The 16069-nt window shown below is 44.9% G+C and overlaps 1 protein-coding gene across 1 annotated transcript; it reads right to left on the bottom strand.

The window, feature by feature from the left end:
• Positions 1-1520: 1520 nt before the first annotated feature.
• LOC122489352 (butyrophilin-like protein 1) lies at positions 1521-14995 on the bottom strand. The gene is made up of 9 exons (XM_043591073.1): positions 14892-14995; positions 12165-12512; positions 7517-7798; positions 7201-7401; positions 6944-6964; positions 6825-6851; positions 5792-5818; positions 3304-3330; positions 1521-2882 (listed from the first exon to the last, which is right to left on the bottom strand). The coding sequence occupies exons 1-9, from the start codon at positions 14974-14976 to the stop codon at positions 2218-2220; spliced, it is 1683 nt and encodes a 560-aa protein (XP_043447008.1). The 5' UTR covers positions 14977-14995; the 3' UTR covers positions 1521-2217.
• Positions 14996-16069: the final 1074 nt, after the last annotated feature.

The raw sequence follows: 16069 nt of genomic DNA, 5'->3' as shown, positions 1-16069 counted from the left end.
GGGAAGATGTTCCCTAAGGACCCTGGAAGGACACCTGGAGGTACTGCAGGAAGGACACCAAACAGCAAACTTCCCTGCTCTCCCCCAGCTCATCAGGCTCATGTCTCAGCTGCTTTATCAGCAAACATTGCTCATGGCCATTAATGAGTTTTCTTGCTCAGAATATAAATTATTCTGATGCTAATGCGGTTAATATTATACTTTCTTCTTTAGCAGCCATATAATATCTCTTATCTTTCTTCATGTGTGTTTCAAACAGTTTCAGAGAAATACCTAAGCCATGAAAGAAGGGCTAAGGTAAAATGAATTGTGTTTTTATAATGTGCCAGTTGGTGGAAACGATTAAACACGCTTTTTAAAAACCCGTAATAAAGTAAAGCTTAACTTATGTTATTTTAATTTTTTATTAATTTTTTTATTTGAGTATAGTAGACACACTATGTTACATGAGTTTCAGATGTACAACCTAGTGACTCAACAAGTTTAAACATTATGCTAGTTGTGCTCTGTGTTTACAGGTCTGATTCTGCTTTTTTGCTCGCTTGTTTATTCATTTCTCTCTCTCTTTTTTTTTTTTTTTAGATTCCACATAGGAGTTAACTCATATGGCATTTGTCTTTCTCAGTCTGACTTATTTCACTTAGCATAATACCCTCTAGGTCCATTCATATTGTCACAAATAGCACAATCTCATCCTTTTTTATGTCTGGGTAATATTCGATGATGTATATAAACCAACTTTTCCTTATCCATTCCTCAATCAGTGAACTCTGAAGTTGCTTCCATACTTGGCTTTTGTAAATAATGCTACAACAAACATAGGGATGCATACATCACTTCAAATTAGTGTTTTCATTTTCTTTGTGTAAATAACTAATAGTGATATTAATCAATCATTCATTTATTACTATTACTATTTTGCAATACTATTTTTAATTTTTTGAGGAAACTCTATACTGTTTTCCACAGTGGCTGCAACAGGTTGCATTCCTACCAGCAGTGCAAGAAGGTTCCCCTTTCTCCACATCCTCACCAACACTTCTTATTTCTTGTCTTTTTGATTTTAGCCATTCTGACAGGGGTCAAGTAATATCTCATTGTGGTTTTGATTTGCATTTCCCTGATGATGAGTGAGGTCGAGCATCTTTTCATGTGTCTATTGGTGATCTGTATGTCTTCTTTGGAAAAATATCTATTAGGTCCTCTTCCCCTCCCCCATTTTTTTAATGTCTATTTACATTTGAGAGAGAAAGAGACAGAGCATGAGCAGGGAGGGGCAGAGAGAGGGAGACAGAATCTGAAGCAGGCTCCAGGCTCTGAGCTGTCAGCACAGAGCCTGATGTGTGGCTTGAACCCACGAACTGTGAGATCATGACCTGAGCTGAAGTTGGACGCTTAACCCACTGAGCCACTCAGGCACTCCACCTTTGGACTTGGAAGTAATGAGAGGCACTACACAGATTCTGGAAACCATGCTCATAGTCAAAGCTTCTTGAAATTCACCCAGCATCTGAAAATTCTCTTCCTCATTCATATCTTTATTCTGGTAGAAGTTCTCTTCTTTCCAACTGGAGTTGACACACAGGAAGAACCAGATCCTTCTTCTTAATTCCTGAATTAACACAGCACTGGTATTTCACGAATAACAGATATTTCCTAAGGTTGGTAAGATAAGTGTGCTTCCACCATCCCAGAATAGGAGGTATATACAGTAGAATATTAGACTGCTTTCCTCTTGAACATCAATCAGCCATTCATTTCTCCAGAAATTTTTGGATGGCCAATGTCTCTGGTCAGAGTGCACATTTCCCAAAATAGAACTGGTGACCTACTCATAGCCTCTGGGTTCATCTGCACAACTCAAATTGGATAAAATATACACCATTTAATTCTGCAGAGTCATTCAGCCCTCATCTCCTTCATATCCAAGCAGAATAAAGACTGTATGAAATAATTTTCATTACCAAAAGAAGCACTACTTCCAATAGTTAAATTCAGCCTACCCTAAACCAGCTCAGTCAACTATTATCTTCTGTTGCCTTAGCATAAGGCATGAACTGAGTGTTCTCATAGCCATACCCCAGGAGACTGCATCCAGAGCAAGAGTGCAAGACACCAGGTCATCCAGGACTGACCTCAGAGGCTTTTGTCTCAAGGAATGTGAAGCTCCAGAAAGAGCCACCATAAGGAGTCTGGGACAGTGTTGGGGTCCTATGGTCACATAGCCTCAGGGCCATAGGGGAGTAATGGAGAGTCGGCCCCTGGGAGAGCACCATCAACAGCAGAGCCTGAGCTGAACCCATCCCCTGAGAGGCTTACAGGTTCCTCCAAAGAAGAAGGAGGATTGTTAAGGGGCACAGGGGTCTCTGTAGGCACACCCACCACAGAGCAGATGGTCAGGGACACATCTCCTGACTGAATCATGAAGTATGGAAACAGAGTCCCAGTGGAGGAAGTTAGAGGGAAGGAGAAAAGGTGAGATCCATCAGTCATGTTATAGAAGGAGACATCCCCTTCTTTGAGGTCTAAGAAAACACCCACCCTGTGGGGAACTTCATCACAGATTTCCTGACTCTCAGGGAGGACAAGGGCATATAATTTACCTCCGTACCACCTCAGAACCCAGAACCCCACTTCTGGCAACTCTCTGTACCAGCCTTTCCTCACCACATCTCCCCTACAGACCCCCAGACCCCACTCGCCACTGTTTCCATTCTTGATCTCCACCTCCCAGTAGCAGCGCCCTGATGTGATGGCCTCCTGGCCCAAGATGCTACAGGGTCCTCCTGGGTCCTCAGTTGTGTCCTCCAAGGTCACACTAGTCTGTCCACCAGAGACAGCAAGGTGCCGATCTGCAGACGCTGGATCCAGAGTGACAGACACTGCAGAGAGAGTTGCCAATCATGCAAGACCTTCCCCTGCCCCATAACAAGGGCACACAACCACCACCACCACCCTCAGACACCTAGTTGCATATGGGAAGGGCTAAGCCTCCTGAGATGAGAGTCTTGTGACTCAAGTACACAGCTCTCCAAGCAGGAGAAGTAAGCATAAGACTGATCTGAGGGTTAGATGGGTCACAGGGAACTTGAGGACTAGTCTGGACTCAAGGACTTAAGGATATCTATTTGGAATCCAATATCAGCCACATTCACTAAGCTCAGCTATGTGACTTTCACTGCCCCATCCCACTGCACAACCATTGATGGTGCCAGCATTTGTATCACCACAGCAAGCTAAAGGAGACATCAGAGGCCATGGGGCAGCAGTAGGAGTACCCAGAAAGAATGAGAAGTAACTCACAGGCCTGGAACTTCTCCTTCCGCCAGTCTACAAGAGAACCATATTTCACAAATGTGACAACAAATCAGAGATTTGAGGAGACTGTACATATCAGTGTTGATATCTTTTGGAAAAATCGCTGGGAAACATTCAACTGAAGCATTTATTTCTTTTACACACACACACACACACACACACACAGCCATCATGCTACAGCCTTCCCATGAAAGCCCAGCTATAAAACTTAACCACTGAGAGGCTGGATAACAACCTGAAAAGAAAGCTCTAGACCCAGATTTCACCATCATATTATGCTTTCTCAAGAATCCTTAGCCACACATCTATCCTGAAAGCTAGGTTTTTTTGAGAAGAATTGGGGAGATAAAAAATTCTGAGGCCTCCATTTATTTCTAAAGAATTGATTAAACTGAACTTGGAGGTTGAATCTAAGCCATGGTAGAGACCATACAACCTGGCAGAGCTGAACTTGGAAGACAACTACAAGCCCTGGGCGAGGAGAATTCAGGACACAGCATCAGAGAAATTGTCCCTAGTCAGAAGGCAATGGAGAGGTTTCAAGGAAGGGAGAGACAGAAGTTCAAGCAGGAAAGACATACATCTAGGGAAAGGACAGACACTATGAACTTGTTTCCCCTTTTCATGGGTTATTGGGAGGAAAATATCCCTATATGTAAGGGGAAATCAAAAATATCAGGTCTAGTCATCTGCTTCCCCCCTTAACTGCTCAGAGAGATCGAAATCACCAGGAGAAACCCCATGTAGTAGGTACCCAAATATGGTCATGTCCTAGGCCCCCTTATTCATGGCATTGAAAAATTATTTTTCAATTTTTAAATACGATGAGATCAGATATTACTTCACCTCACGCTATGAGCTGACCAATATGCAAATATTGATTCTACTGTAATGGTATCTGTCCTTACAAAATAAAAAGGTATACAAGGTATACATTAAAACACATGCACTTCAATCCATCAGAGAAGGGGGAATGCTAAAAGAAGACTATTTGATCCTTATTTTTAATAAATAAATCCCAGGAATCAGGGAGACTCTCTAAGGGGGTTTCCTCACACATCTAGCCCCAGGTCTCCTGCATCCCTGGCTCCCCCTTCTCTGCTCTCATAGTCCATGTTCATGATCATGAACAAAACAGCTGGGACAAACACCCGCGCGTGCACACACACACATACACACCTCACACAGGTTCAAAGGACCCAGATTCTTAACTCACACCGGTGCTAAGTGGTGTTCTGGATAACTTTCACTGCTTTAGGATCCCCCTCACCACACTCTTGCCCCAACTGCTACTGGAAGGTTGAGATGGTCTCAGATCAGAAGCAAACTCAGTCAGAAAGTACTTCAAAACTGCTCAAAATACTGTAAGTCTTTTCAGAAATCTCTCAAAGAGGTATCAGGGAGTTTATTACTTCTTGTGCACCCAAAAACTTTGCACACCCTCTGTGTACTTTACACTCAAACCACCGTGATTATGATTTGTGGTCTCTCTTCCACCACTCTGAGCTACCCAAAATCTCTCCAAGAGGAATCACAGGATTTCTACTCCCTTCTCATCTCCTCTCTTCCTCACTGCTTTTCTTTCCCTGATTTGTTCCCAACTTTTCTGATAAACAATTTTCACTCCTCTAACTTTCTCCTACCGTATCTTCACACATTGCCCTGATAAATCAAACCAGTAACAAGCCCATCAGGTAAACATGCAATTGTCCTAAAGGAGAGATAATGGTTGTGAACAATTATACGTTACAGTTCTTTCAAAAAAAAATTTTTTTTAACTTCTTCCTCTGTTACACAAACATACACATAAGATTTTGTATATAATTGCAGGTAGCTCTCAGACCCACCACCAGGAGTCCATAAATATCCTGGAAGCTCTGGATCTCAGATTCAGAACAGGCAATTTAAAGCAATTACTTTCACAGCAAGCAGGGAAGTTTAGAGGAAGAAACCCAACTTGGACAAGGAGCATGAGGAAACAAATGATGACCACCATTCCAGGGGACCAAGACAAAAACAGGAAAATCAAAAGTAGATCCGCAAGATGTAGGAATTTCAGGGTAAAATGGATTCAGAACCAAGGATCCCCTTAGGAATACCTGAATCGTAAGCAAGCAAGAATGATATCTGAAATCTTCTAGAGACAGCAATTTCTGGTCTACAAAGCCATTACTGTGTTACAACTGTCCTTATAAATGAGCACTCTTTCGTCACTGCTTCAGCAAAAGCATCAGTTGAACAAGGTGTGTTCAGATGAAGTTGCTAATCCTAAGAGTGACCTACAGTAGAGGACTGGTCAGAATAGAGGCAGATCTGTGTTTCCCAGAAGAGTCCCTGAAGTCTTCACAAGGAAATGACAAACATGACAAGGAGAACAGGGACACCCACCCTGTCCTGGTATGGGGTCCACTGACAGAGAAGGGGGAAGAGTTGAGGCTGAAGGGGTAAGGGCACAGAAAACTGAGTTACTCACCTGCATACAACTGCGCCTTCCTCCAGCCTGAAAAGGGACACACTCTAGTGAAATATGAGCCAGAACAAGAATGCTTAGCATTGATCTACTGGCCTTGCCTCCTCTCTGTACTACAGGTGACACTCCCAACAGAGTAGGGAGGCTGGAGAGGAGATATCCTCCTGTGATGTGCAGACAGCAGGGTATTGGGGGAAATTCCCTGGATCACAGGTCAGAAAGCCTGAATTGCAGGCTGAGTTCCACCCCAGCCTGCTGCAGCTGTGTGACCTTTTGCAAAGCCATTTAGTATCCTGTGCCTTAAAAACCTCAAATATATTTATTCTATCTCCACTCAGTTTTGCTTCTATGAAAATATTTTAGGGAATAAAATATAAATTATTCCATAATTATAAACAGAAATCATTATTACATCCAATGTTTTCCAGCAAAGAGATATTTGGGAAAGAACACAAAAGGGGACATGAATTAAGGACAGGGATTAGGTGGGATCTGGGGTAAAAAGGGCCAAACTTTCTCAGAAAACACATCACAGTTCTGGAGCATTGACAGCTAACCCCACCACATTCCCACCCATGGTCTGCCCAGTCCTCTACCCATACTTTGTGACCAGCACCTCCAGGCACTGGAGAGAAAAGACTCTCCCTGGGTGGTGTTATATGGAGGGGACACACTCCTAAACTTAATGACCCCATTTATTTACATAGCTTCTTTACCAAAATCTCAGAGCATCCAGTTTGAATGAGAACTAGTTGCACTGAAGGCTAAAAAGTTAGCAAGATGGTGGGAAGATGAGCACTGGAATAAACCCAAGATGCGTGACAGACTCCAGGGACCACCATCACCCCAGGTTCCCAAGCACTGGGTGGGAAACAGCACCCCAGATAGGGAAAGTCCATGGAGCAGGGTCCTGCCCCCCACCAACTTCCACTTCTGCCCCAGGGAAGGGTCCGTATGTCTGTGCCTGAAACAAGGAGAAGGGACACCTTAGCTTAGGTAGGACAGGAGACCCAAAGACAACTGGAGAGTCACTCACCACCCAGGTAAATGGATTTCCTCCTGCCTGAAAGACAACACAGGAAACTGGTGAGCTAATAACCAGAGTGTCTCCTACACAGGGGACTCAGAAACTGCTGGGGAAAGAACAGAATTTACCGAGATCTTCTTGGAGTTCATCTGAAAGAGAGTGAAAAATAAGTATGAACTCCCATCCTTAAGAAAGGATGAACCTAGAGAACCCATAAAAGGACTTCTCTGTATCCTAGAAGATCTAACTCCAGACCCGCCTCCACAGCTCCAGCTGTCCTCTCTGGACCTGTTCAGCCACCTGCTTCCAGCCAAGCCCCTTGCTGTCAGCTTGTCCTCTGCACCACCTTCCACACTTGCCTGTCTTGGCTCCTGAGCTGCCTTACCTCTGGCCTTCAACGCCTCCTCCTTTGTCCGCCGGGCCTCCTCCTTGTCCCTGCGCAGTCTCTCCCATTCCTGCATCTCCTGCCTCTTTACAGTATGTTCTGTCTTGATGTAATAGGCAGCCCCAAGGAGTGAGAGCATCAGCACCACGAGGCTCACTATGAAAGCTGGCTTCCAGGGAGAGGCCTGGGGGAAGAAGGGCTCTGTGGCCAGCCAGAGACCCCATCAGCGGCACAGACCAGGGCAGCCCAGCCCAACACTCACAGAAACCCTAGGCCACTCCCTCTGGCCCTGCTGGGAATGGGAAGTAGTGCTGACCTGGGATGAAAATGGCCATCGCCTTCTTCTGGTCCAGGACGGGGTTGAGGACTGAGCAGGTCATGTTCCCTGAAGAGCTGTCCCTCACCACCAGAGCAGACTCCACGCTGAACAGCCCTTCAGTGTCTTGGGCATGGGTCTCAGAGAATGTCAGGAACTTTTCCCCATTAGCAGCTCTCCACTGTATCTGGGGCTTTGGGAACCATCCCGAGGCCGTGCACACCACTCGGACCCCGTCCTCCTCTGGCCCTGTGATGTGCACTTGAGGGACAGAGCCCACACCTGTGAGAGAGAAGCTGGAGAGCACAAGGAGGCCTTCCAGAATCCAGGGATGCCAGCAGAGCCTTCCTCTGCACAACTCTGGTGTAGCATTGCATTCCAGGGCTCCCTGGGGAGTGGTCCCTGCAAGGATTAGAGCAGGGGTCCTGCCACAGGGAACAGAAGGAAGGAGCATGGGGACCTGCAGAGGGCAGGGCTCTTCTCCCATCCATAAAGCTGGGAAGTCCATCACCCAGAGTAACACAAAGGAATTTCATCCCAAGTTCTATCCTTCTCTGCTCTTCTCACCTCACACACTCTCCAGGGCATTGGCTAGCACACTCACTGCCCTGTGGTAAATCATTTCCATCCTTGACAACCCTACCTACTTCCTGAGCTCCCCCCGCTAATATCCACATGTTAGCTCTGCCAGGATTCCTCACAGATGCTTCAAACTCAAACCCTGAACTGATTCATATTTGGCTTCTCTGTGATAGGCTGATGATGAAAATATTCCCAATCCTTAAGCCTGTTTCACATCCAGCTCACCTTCTGCCACATATTTTTAATGCCTTCACACTCTGCTTCCGGGTTCCATCATGGGACTTATCTGGGCCACTGAGAGTTCAGGGAATGTGACTCCAGCAGAGTTGGAAAGTACTTGTGCCATTGCCTTGCCCTCTGCCACAGGACGGACATGCTTGGGCTAGAGCAGTCCTTCCAGCCAAAGCTGTCCTAGATCAGCCAACAGCCCAATGAACTTCACCCATGTGAGTAAACCTAGTCAAGGTCGACTGTCAGGACAAAATATATTAAAAGGCAGAGGCTTCTTGTCCCTGTTGAAGTAAGGTCCCTTCCCATCCTTTTTCTTATGCCATTTACTTGAGGAAATTTGTGATTGTGGGGGCTTTCTCTCCTCTTTGAAATGTATACATGTCCTTTGCGAAAACTACATAGGCCTTTTGTCAGGGTTGTGATCCAGGAATGTGTTTCTAAAGACCATGGGAGCCCTCTTTCTGAACTGTTAACACCAAGGTGGACAGCACCCCTCTCTCCCAGTTACTGGGGGAGTGTAGGAGCCTAACCTCATTGGGGACCAGGGCCCAAGTGCAAAACCACTTCCTGTCATAAAGATGGGAGAAGTTGTAAAAACAAACTATTTTAACTTTTATTTGTCTGGAAAACTCTTCATCTTTCCTTCCATTCTGAATGACAGCCTTGCTGCATGTTTTTTCCTTTCAGTACTCTGAATATATCATGCCACTCCCTCCTGGCCTGACAAGTTTCTGTTGAAATCTCTACTGAGTAACAGGAGGAAGTGTTGAACCACTATATTGCACTATATTGAGCCACTATATAAAACTACATGTTAACTACACTGGAATTTAAAAGCTTTTTTTTAACTTTTAAGATTGGAGAATTTGTTTTCCTTGGGATAAAGCCAATCAGCTAACATAGATGGTCACCACAATTACCAAGTACATTTAGGGTGCACTGCCCATGACAAATGATACTGTCAAGTCCATTTACTTGAGGGCTAGTAACTGTCTATCCAGAGAACATGTATGTAACAAGTTGCGTCTGCATGGCTATGTAAAAAGGTGAGATTACTTCTGTCTTTGAAACCCCTTGGTAGATTCTCTGGGATGCACATCACTTACTGGTTAATGCTAATGCCATAATAAAAATGTTTTCTCTCCCTACTACCTTTGTGAAGACGATTTCTGGATTCGGAGACTTTGTCTTTAATTATATTTCCCCTACACTTAAGATGTATGAGTAAGCACCATTAAGATTTGTCAAACACAGCTCAGGTGAGCTGAACTCCCCTAATGCTCAACAGTAATAAATGGTTGTTACTATGCGCAGCTGAGATTTCTGTCTATGTTGCACAGCATTATGACAGCAATCAACAACTAACACAAAATAGCAATACTTCTAAATACTACTACTAAACAACAAATTGCCAAAAAACACGCAAACAAATAACAATTAAAACAAACAAAAAAAAAAAAACCTTGGGAGTCTCCAGTCCCTTCTCTCCAACCCCCAAACTCTTTGTGTCCCCAAATCCACCCACTCAGTTGGGTCTACTTTCCAAACATCTCTGACACTGAAACCCCTTCTCTTCTCCCACCCCACTGCTCTGACATCAATTCAGGGAACCATCCTCCCCACCCTGTAACTACATGTCTTTCTCCAGTCTTGCTCACCTTCTATGTACCCTCTCTCACAGTGTCAAAGCAAACCTCCTCCCAAAAACACCTCCCTTCACTGCTCTGTTTAAAATTTCTTCAGCTCTTCTTCCCAACTCCGTAATACACCACACAAAGCCTTCTATGGTCTGGCATCGCCCCTAACCTCAAAACCCCTCAACACTTCTTCCCAAGTTCTCCCACCCGGGCCACTCCAGCCCCAGGACTATTTGGTTAACTGTTGAACTGCTCATAACCACAATCACCATGCTCTCTGTGCCCTTCATCAACCACCAGGGCTCTTTGGAACACTTTCTGGATTCACTCAAGTACCTGCACAAGTGTGTACTCCTCATGCACTGTTCAAGATCAATCCCTTCTCTCTGCCCGTGGACCAGGATTGTCACTTCTCAGCAACCTCCCATCCACCTGTCTCACCAACCACATGGCTTCCTTGTCTGCCCAGACACACCAGCCACACTCCAACCTTGGTTGTTTCACATGAGTATTCCTCTGCTTGGAACTCTCACCCCCAGATACCCACTTAGCTAAGTCTCTACTCACCACCATCCAACATCCTCTATAACCCATCTGTCTGTCTATTTACTGTCTTTAACATAAACTCTGCAGGACAGGGATCTCTATTTGGTTCACTGATGTATTCAGGTGCCCAGAAGGGGACCTGGCACTTAGTAGGGATTCTATATATCTTAAAAGGGTATAAAGAATTAAGTGGGTTGGGAATGCAAGCTGGTGCAGCCACTCTGGAAAATACTATGAAGGTTCCTCAAAAAAACTACAAATAGAAGTACCCTATGACCCAGCAATTGAACTACTAGGCATTTATCCAAGGGATACAGTGTGCTGTTTCAAAGGGACACATGCACCCCCATGGTTATAGCAGCACTATCAACAATAGCCAAAGTATGGAAAGAGCCCAACTGTCCATCGATGGATGAATGGATAAAGAAGAGGTGGTATATATATACAATGGAGTATTACTCGGCAATCAAAAAGAATGAAATCTTGCCATCTGCAAGTACGTGGATGGAACTAGAGGGTATTATGCTAAGTGAAATTAGTCAGTCAGAGAAAGACAAAAATCATATGACTTCACTCATATGAGGATTTTAAGAGACAAAACAGATGAACATAAAGGAAGGGAAACAAAAATAATATAAAAACAGGGAGGGGGACAAAACAGAAGAGACTCATAAATATGGACAACAAACTGAGGGTTACTGGAAGGGTGGAGGGAAGGGGATGGGCTAAATGGGTAAGGGGCACTAAAGAATCTACTCCTGAAATCATTGTTGTACTATATGCTAACTAATTTGGATGTAAATTTTTAAAAATTAAAAAAATAATTAATAAATAAATAAATAAATAAATAAAGTACAGGTGTGGGGAAAAAAAGATACTGGTATAGTATATTGTTAGGACAGACAAATTAATGCAAAAATGGGGGTAAGGGGTGTTGAGTAACAGATAATTAGCCAGTCCTTAGAGGAAAAATTTTAAAAGAATGTACTCATGAACTTGCATGCATTGATGACAGAGTTGTAAATCAAAAGAAATATTTCTGATTTACTTTTCATCAATTTAACAAAAATGTGATTTTATACTCGAGTCGTAATACTTTCTTTTATGAAAGAAAACTTAAAAATAAACTGATGTTTGGGGCACCTGGGTGGTTCACTCGGTTGAGCGTCTGACTTCAGCTCACGTCATGATCTCGCAGCTCGTGAGTTCGAGCCCCGTGTCAGGGCTCTTTGCTGACAGCTCAGAGCCTGGAGCCTGCTTCAGATTCTGTGTCTCCCACTCTCTCTGCCCCAACCCACTCGCATTCTGTCTCTGTCTCTCTCAAAAATAAATAAACATTTAAAAAAAGAAATAAACTGATGATTTTTCTAACAACAAAAAAAAGAATTAAGTGAGTGATGGGCATTGAGGAGGTCACCTGTTGGGATGAGCACTGGGTGTTGTATGGAAACGAATTAGACAATAAATTATATAATAAATAAATAAATGAACATTAAAAATAAAAAAAGAATTATAAGGATTCCTATTGAACTAATCAATAAGTGAAAATCACTCCTTTCCTCATCTCTAAAATGAGGGGACTGATTCACTTGGCCCCTGAGGTCGCTCCCAACTCCAACACTCAGGACACTAAATATAGATCAACCACTCACCTGCCACCTTCAGCTCCAAACTGGCCTCTTCATAGAAACTTCCCTTTCTGAAGAAGCAGGTATACAGCCCGTTGTCGGAAGCCTGGACCTTGTGGATACGCACAGTGGCCTCCCCCTGGCTGAGGAAGTCCTTCACCAGCGAGGTCCGCCCTGTGTACTGAGCCAGCTGCTCTTCTTTCTGTTCCTGCTGGTTTTCATAGATGAACACTGCTTCTGAGAACTTGGAGCGGAACCACCGCAGCTCCATGTTTTCCACATCCATGGCTGGGGACACATGACAGGGCAGCGTGACGTTCCCACCCAGCACTGCCACAATGGGGTCCGAGGGGCCAATCACCACAAACTCCTCTGTGGACACAGACACAGGAGTGAGAAAGTGGAGAGACACAGGTAGGGAGGCATGGAACACATACTGTCAGGTGGGGGGCCCAGGCAGGCAGGGGTGAGTAGCAGGTGGGAGGCTCTGACCTGACAGACTGAGCTGTGACCACTCTGAATTGGGACAAGATCATCTTACCACACCTTTGAAACCTGGAAATGATATCAAAGAGACTCCCTCAGCAGCCTGTGTTCCTGGTTTCCAGCCCTCCATGAAGGACTCTCTAACTCAGGGGTTCTAACCTTCCACAAGCATTACAATCACCAGGAAGGCTTGTAAAACACTGACAGCTGGGCTCCACCCCCAGAGCTTCTGGCTCAGTACATCTGGGGTGGATCCAACGATGCACATTTCTAAGGGGTTCCCAGGGATGCTGAGACTGATGTTCCAGGGACCATACTCTGAGATCACAGCTCCAGCTTGGCTCCTCTTAGAACAGGACTGAAAACTGGTTGAAGTTTATTATTTCTGCCCATGTGTTTCTCCTCTGCTGAATTACATGTGCATTAAAAACTAGAGCCCACAGTTATTTCCATTAAAACCTGCCCTCACTCCATCACACAAGCACCCAAATCACCACCACCTTTCACAGGCCTTGGTTTTCTGAGATGTGGTGGACACGTCATGACATGACACTTCTGCAGAAAGAACCCTGTTGCATCTACAAAGAGTGACTTCTCATCTCCTGTGCTACTCCACTTTGGCTGAGTCACTATCTGTCTCACCTGAGGAATGACAGTGACTAGTCTCCCTGGGACTATCCTCTTCCCAGCCCCATTTGTGTGACCCTTTTAACCTGTAAGTAAAACCAGGTCCCCTCTCTATCCAAGCCCTCCAATGCCTCTCTGGTTCCCGAAGTGACCTGCAAGCCCAATAAGGATGATCCCTCAGTGCTCTCTGACATCCAACTCTTGTTTCTCTTTCTTGCTCACTCTGTTCCACCCAACACGTGCCTCCTCTGCTCCTTCAACACCCAGGCACACTGCCTGCTTTGCTCTGGCTGCTCCCCACTCTGGAAACCCTCTTTCCATGGGGATCCGGACAGGATGGTACTCCACATCTTCATTCCCATCTCACTGCCTACACCGACCACCTTATGGAGACTACTGCCTGCCCACACACCCTCCTGCACCGCTGACTGCCCACCCTGCTCTACTTCCTTCTCCCATACTGTCCACTCCTCTAACAGACATAGATTCCATGGAGTTGAGGTAGTTAGTACTAACTGTCTCCTGCCAGAATGTAAGCTCTGTGGAGACAGGGACTCTGGTTTGTACATAGATCAGCACCTTACACAAACTTCATACCCTGTAAATATTTAAGGAATGTAATGAATTAATAACCGAATAACTACTTAGATACCAATAGAGCCAGCAAACAAAAAATAAAAGGAAATTTATTTTCACACTTTTCATAGTGAAATTCACATTTTTTTTTACTTTGTAAGACATAAACTCCTCATTGGACAACTGTCTTGGTCCCCTTCCCTTATTTTATGGTCCTGGGACTCTTCCTTTTTTTTTTTAATTTATTTTATTTACATTCAAATTAGTTAACATACAGTGTAGGATTGGTTTCAAGAGTAGGACCCAGTGATTCATCACTTGCATATGACACCCAGTGCTCATCCCAACAAGTGCCCTCCTTAATGCCCAACACACATTTAGCCCATCCCCTACCCGCCTCTCCTCTAGCAGTCCTCAGTTTGTTCTCTGTATTTAAGAGTCTCTAATGGTTTGCCTCCCTCTCTGTTTTTATCTTACTTTTCCTTCCCCTCTGCTGTTTTGTTTCTTAAATTCTACAGATGAGTGAAATCATATGGTATTTGTCTCTCTCTGACTCATCTCGCTTAGCATAACACCCTCAAGTTCCATCCACATTGTTGCAAATGGCAAGATTTCATTCTTTTTGCTCACCGAGTAGTATTCCATTGTACATCTATACTGTTTCTTATTTATCTATTAATCAGTCAATGGACATTTGGGCTCTTTCCAATACTTTGGCTATTGTTGATAGTGCTGTTATAAACATTGGGATGTGTGTGCCCCTTTTAATCAGTACATTGGTTTCCTTTGGATAAATACTTAGTAGTGCAATTGCTGAGTTGTAGGGTGGTTTTATTGTTAATGTTTTGAGGAACCTCCATACTGTCTTCTAGAGTGGTTGCATTTGGTTCTGGGACTCTTCTTAAATATTTAATTATACCTAGTGGTTGGGGGACCACCAGACCTTTCCTACAGCCAGGGCCTCCACCAATAACCATCTGTCCTGATGGAGACACAGCAGGGCTCCCAGAGGCTCTCGCCCACCCAAGGGAGATGCAGGAAGGGGGATGGGGACACACTTACCTGCAGACCCCCCAGCAGGCAACTGGAAGAAGAGAAGCAGGGAGGTGAGACAGGAGAGCAAAGAGCCTCTGCGGCAATCCTCCATTTCCTCGGGGCTGGGAGGACACACGGCAAGAGGCAGGAGAACACCTACAGAAATGAGGAGGGCCAGCTCACAGCTCTGGGCCTCAGAACAGACAGAAGGGCTCAAGGCTGATAATAATCCCCAGAACAAGAAGAGTTTTTGCTACTAGTCATTATGCTGATGGGGCTGGGGGCCCAGGACAAAGGCTGCTCAGGACAAAGCAACTGGCCTTACTCCCAACAGAGGGCTCCATCAATTCCCCATGAAAAGTTGACCCTCATCCTCTATATCTCTGAGGACTTTCTGACCCAAGAGAAAGGAATCCAGGAGGGGGCTGCCTGGGTAGCTTAGTCGGTTAAATATCTGACCCTTAATTCCAGCTCAGGTCTTGATCTCAAGTCATGAGTTCAAGCCCCACGTTGGCACAGTATGTGAAGCCTACTTAAAAAAAAAAAAAATAAGAGGATCCCAGAAGAGACAGAGCACAGAAATGATAAAATGTGTCCTGGTCAGACAAAAAAGAGCTTCAAACCACCTACTGCTGGTGGAGTGGGGGTCCGGCAGCAAATAGTAATGAGAAGAACAGATGCTGGAGGTGACTACTGACTTCTCCAGATTCAGCCACTCTCTAGGCAACCACCTTAGGCTAGTTTCTTGACCTTTTCTGCCCCAGCTTCCTCAATGTCAAATGGGGATAGTAACGGGATCTCACCCCAAGATACAAGGATGTAGTGCTACACAAATGTCAGTAAGTGAATGAAGTGCAGGCATCACTGTATTTGTCCTGGGTCTTCTCAGAGCCTCATTATAACCCAGCACCACCACCCTCACCACAATCTCAGCCACTTCCTCAAAGCCAGCTGCTCCCACCTTTCCTTTTATTGGCCAAAAGCATCCTCAGACCCAACTTACCTGCTTAGAAAGCTGAGACTTCTGGAATGTCTCTAACTCAGTAGTGTGAGATCTCAGCAGACCCCAAATCTGCTCTCAGAGATTGCACTTGCAGTCAGCTGCTCTGAGCCCCAAACCCTGCTTCCAAATCCAACGTTGGGTGCCATAGGGTCTTCTTGCCTGAGAGGCAGGTGGTTCCCAGATGAGTGGGGAAGCAGAACCT

Source organism: Prionailurus bengalensis, chromosome B2, assembly GCF_016509475.1.
Source record: "Prionailurus bengalensis isolate Pbe53 chromosome B2, Fcat_Pben_1.1_paternal_pri, whole genome shotgun sequence".
Classification (NCBI taxonomy): domain Eukaryota; kingdom Metazoa; phylum Chordata; class Mammalia; order Carnivora; family Felidae; genus Prionailurus; species Prionailurus bengalensis.
Note: the sequence above shows the minus strand (reverse complement) of the source record. Positions and strands in the feature narration are given on the sequence as shown.

What these genes read in the sequence shown, in the direction of transcription:
- LOC122489352 (XM_043591073.1), bottom strand. Translation starts at nt 14,976, where the DNA reads ATGGAGGATTGCCGCAGAGGCTCTTTGCTCTCCTGTCTCACCTCCCTG. An exon ending in GGAGGCGTTGAAGGCCAGAG is followed by an intron (nt 6,965 to 7,200) that starts GTAAGGCAGCTC and finishes ACTCTCTTTCAG; the next exon opens with ATGAACTCCAAGAAGATCTC. An exon ending in GAAGGAGAAGTTCCAGGCCT is followed by an intron (nt 2,883 to 3,303) that starts GTGAGTTACTTC and finishes CTCTCTCTGCAG; the next exon opens with TGTCTGTCACTCTGGATCCA.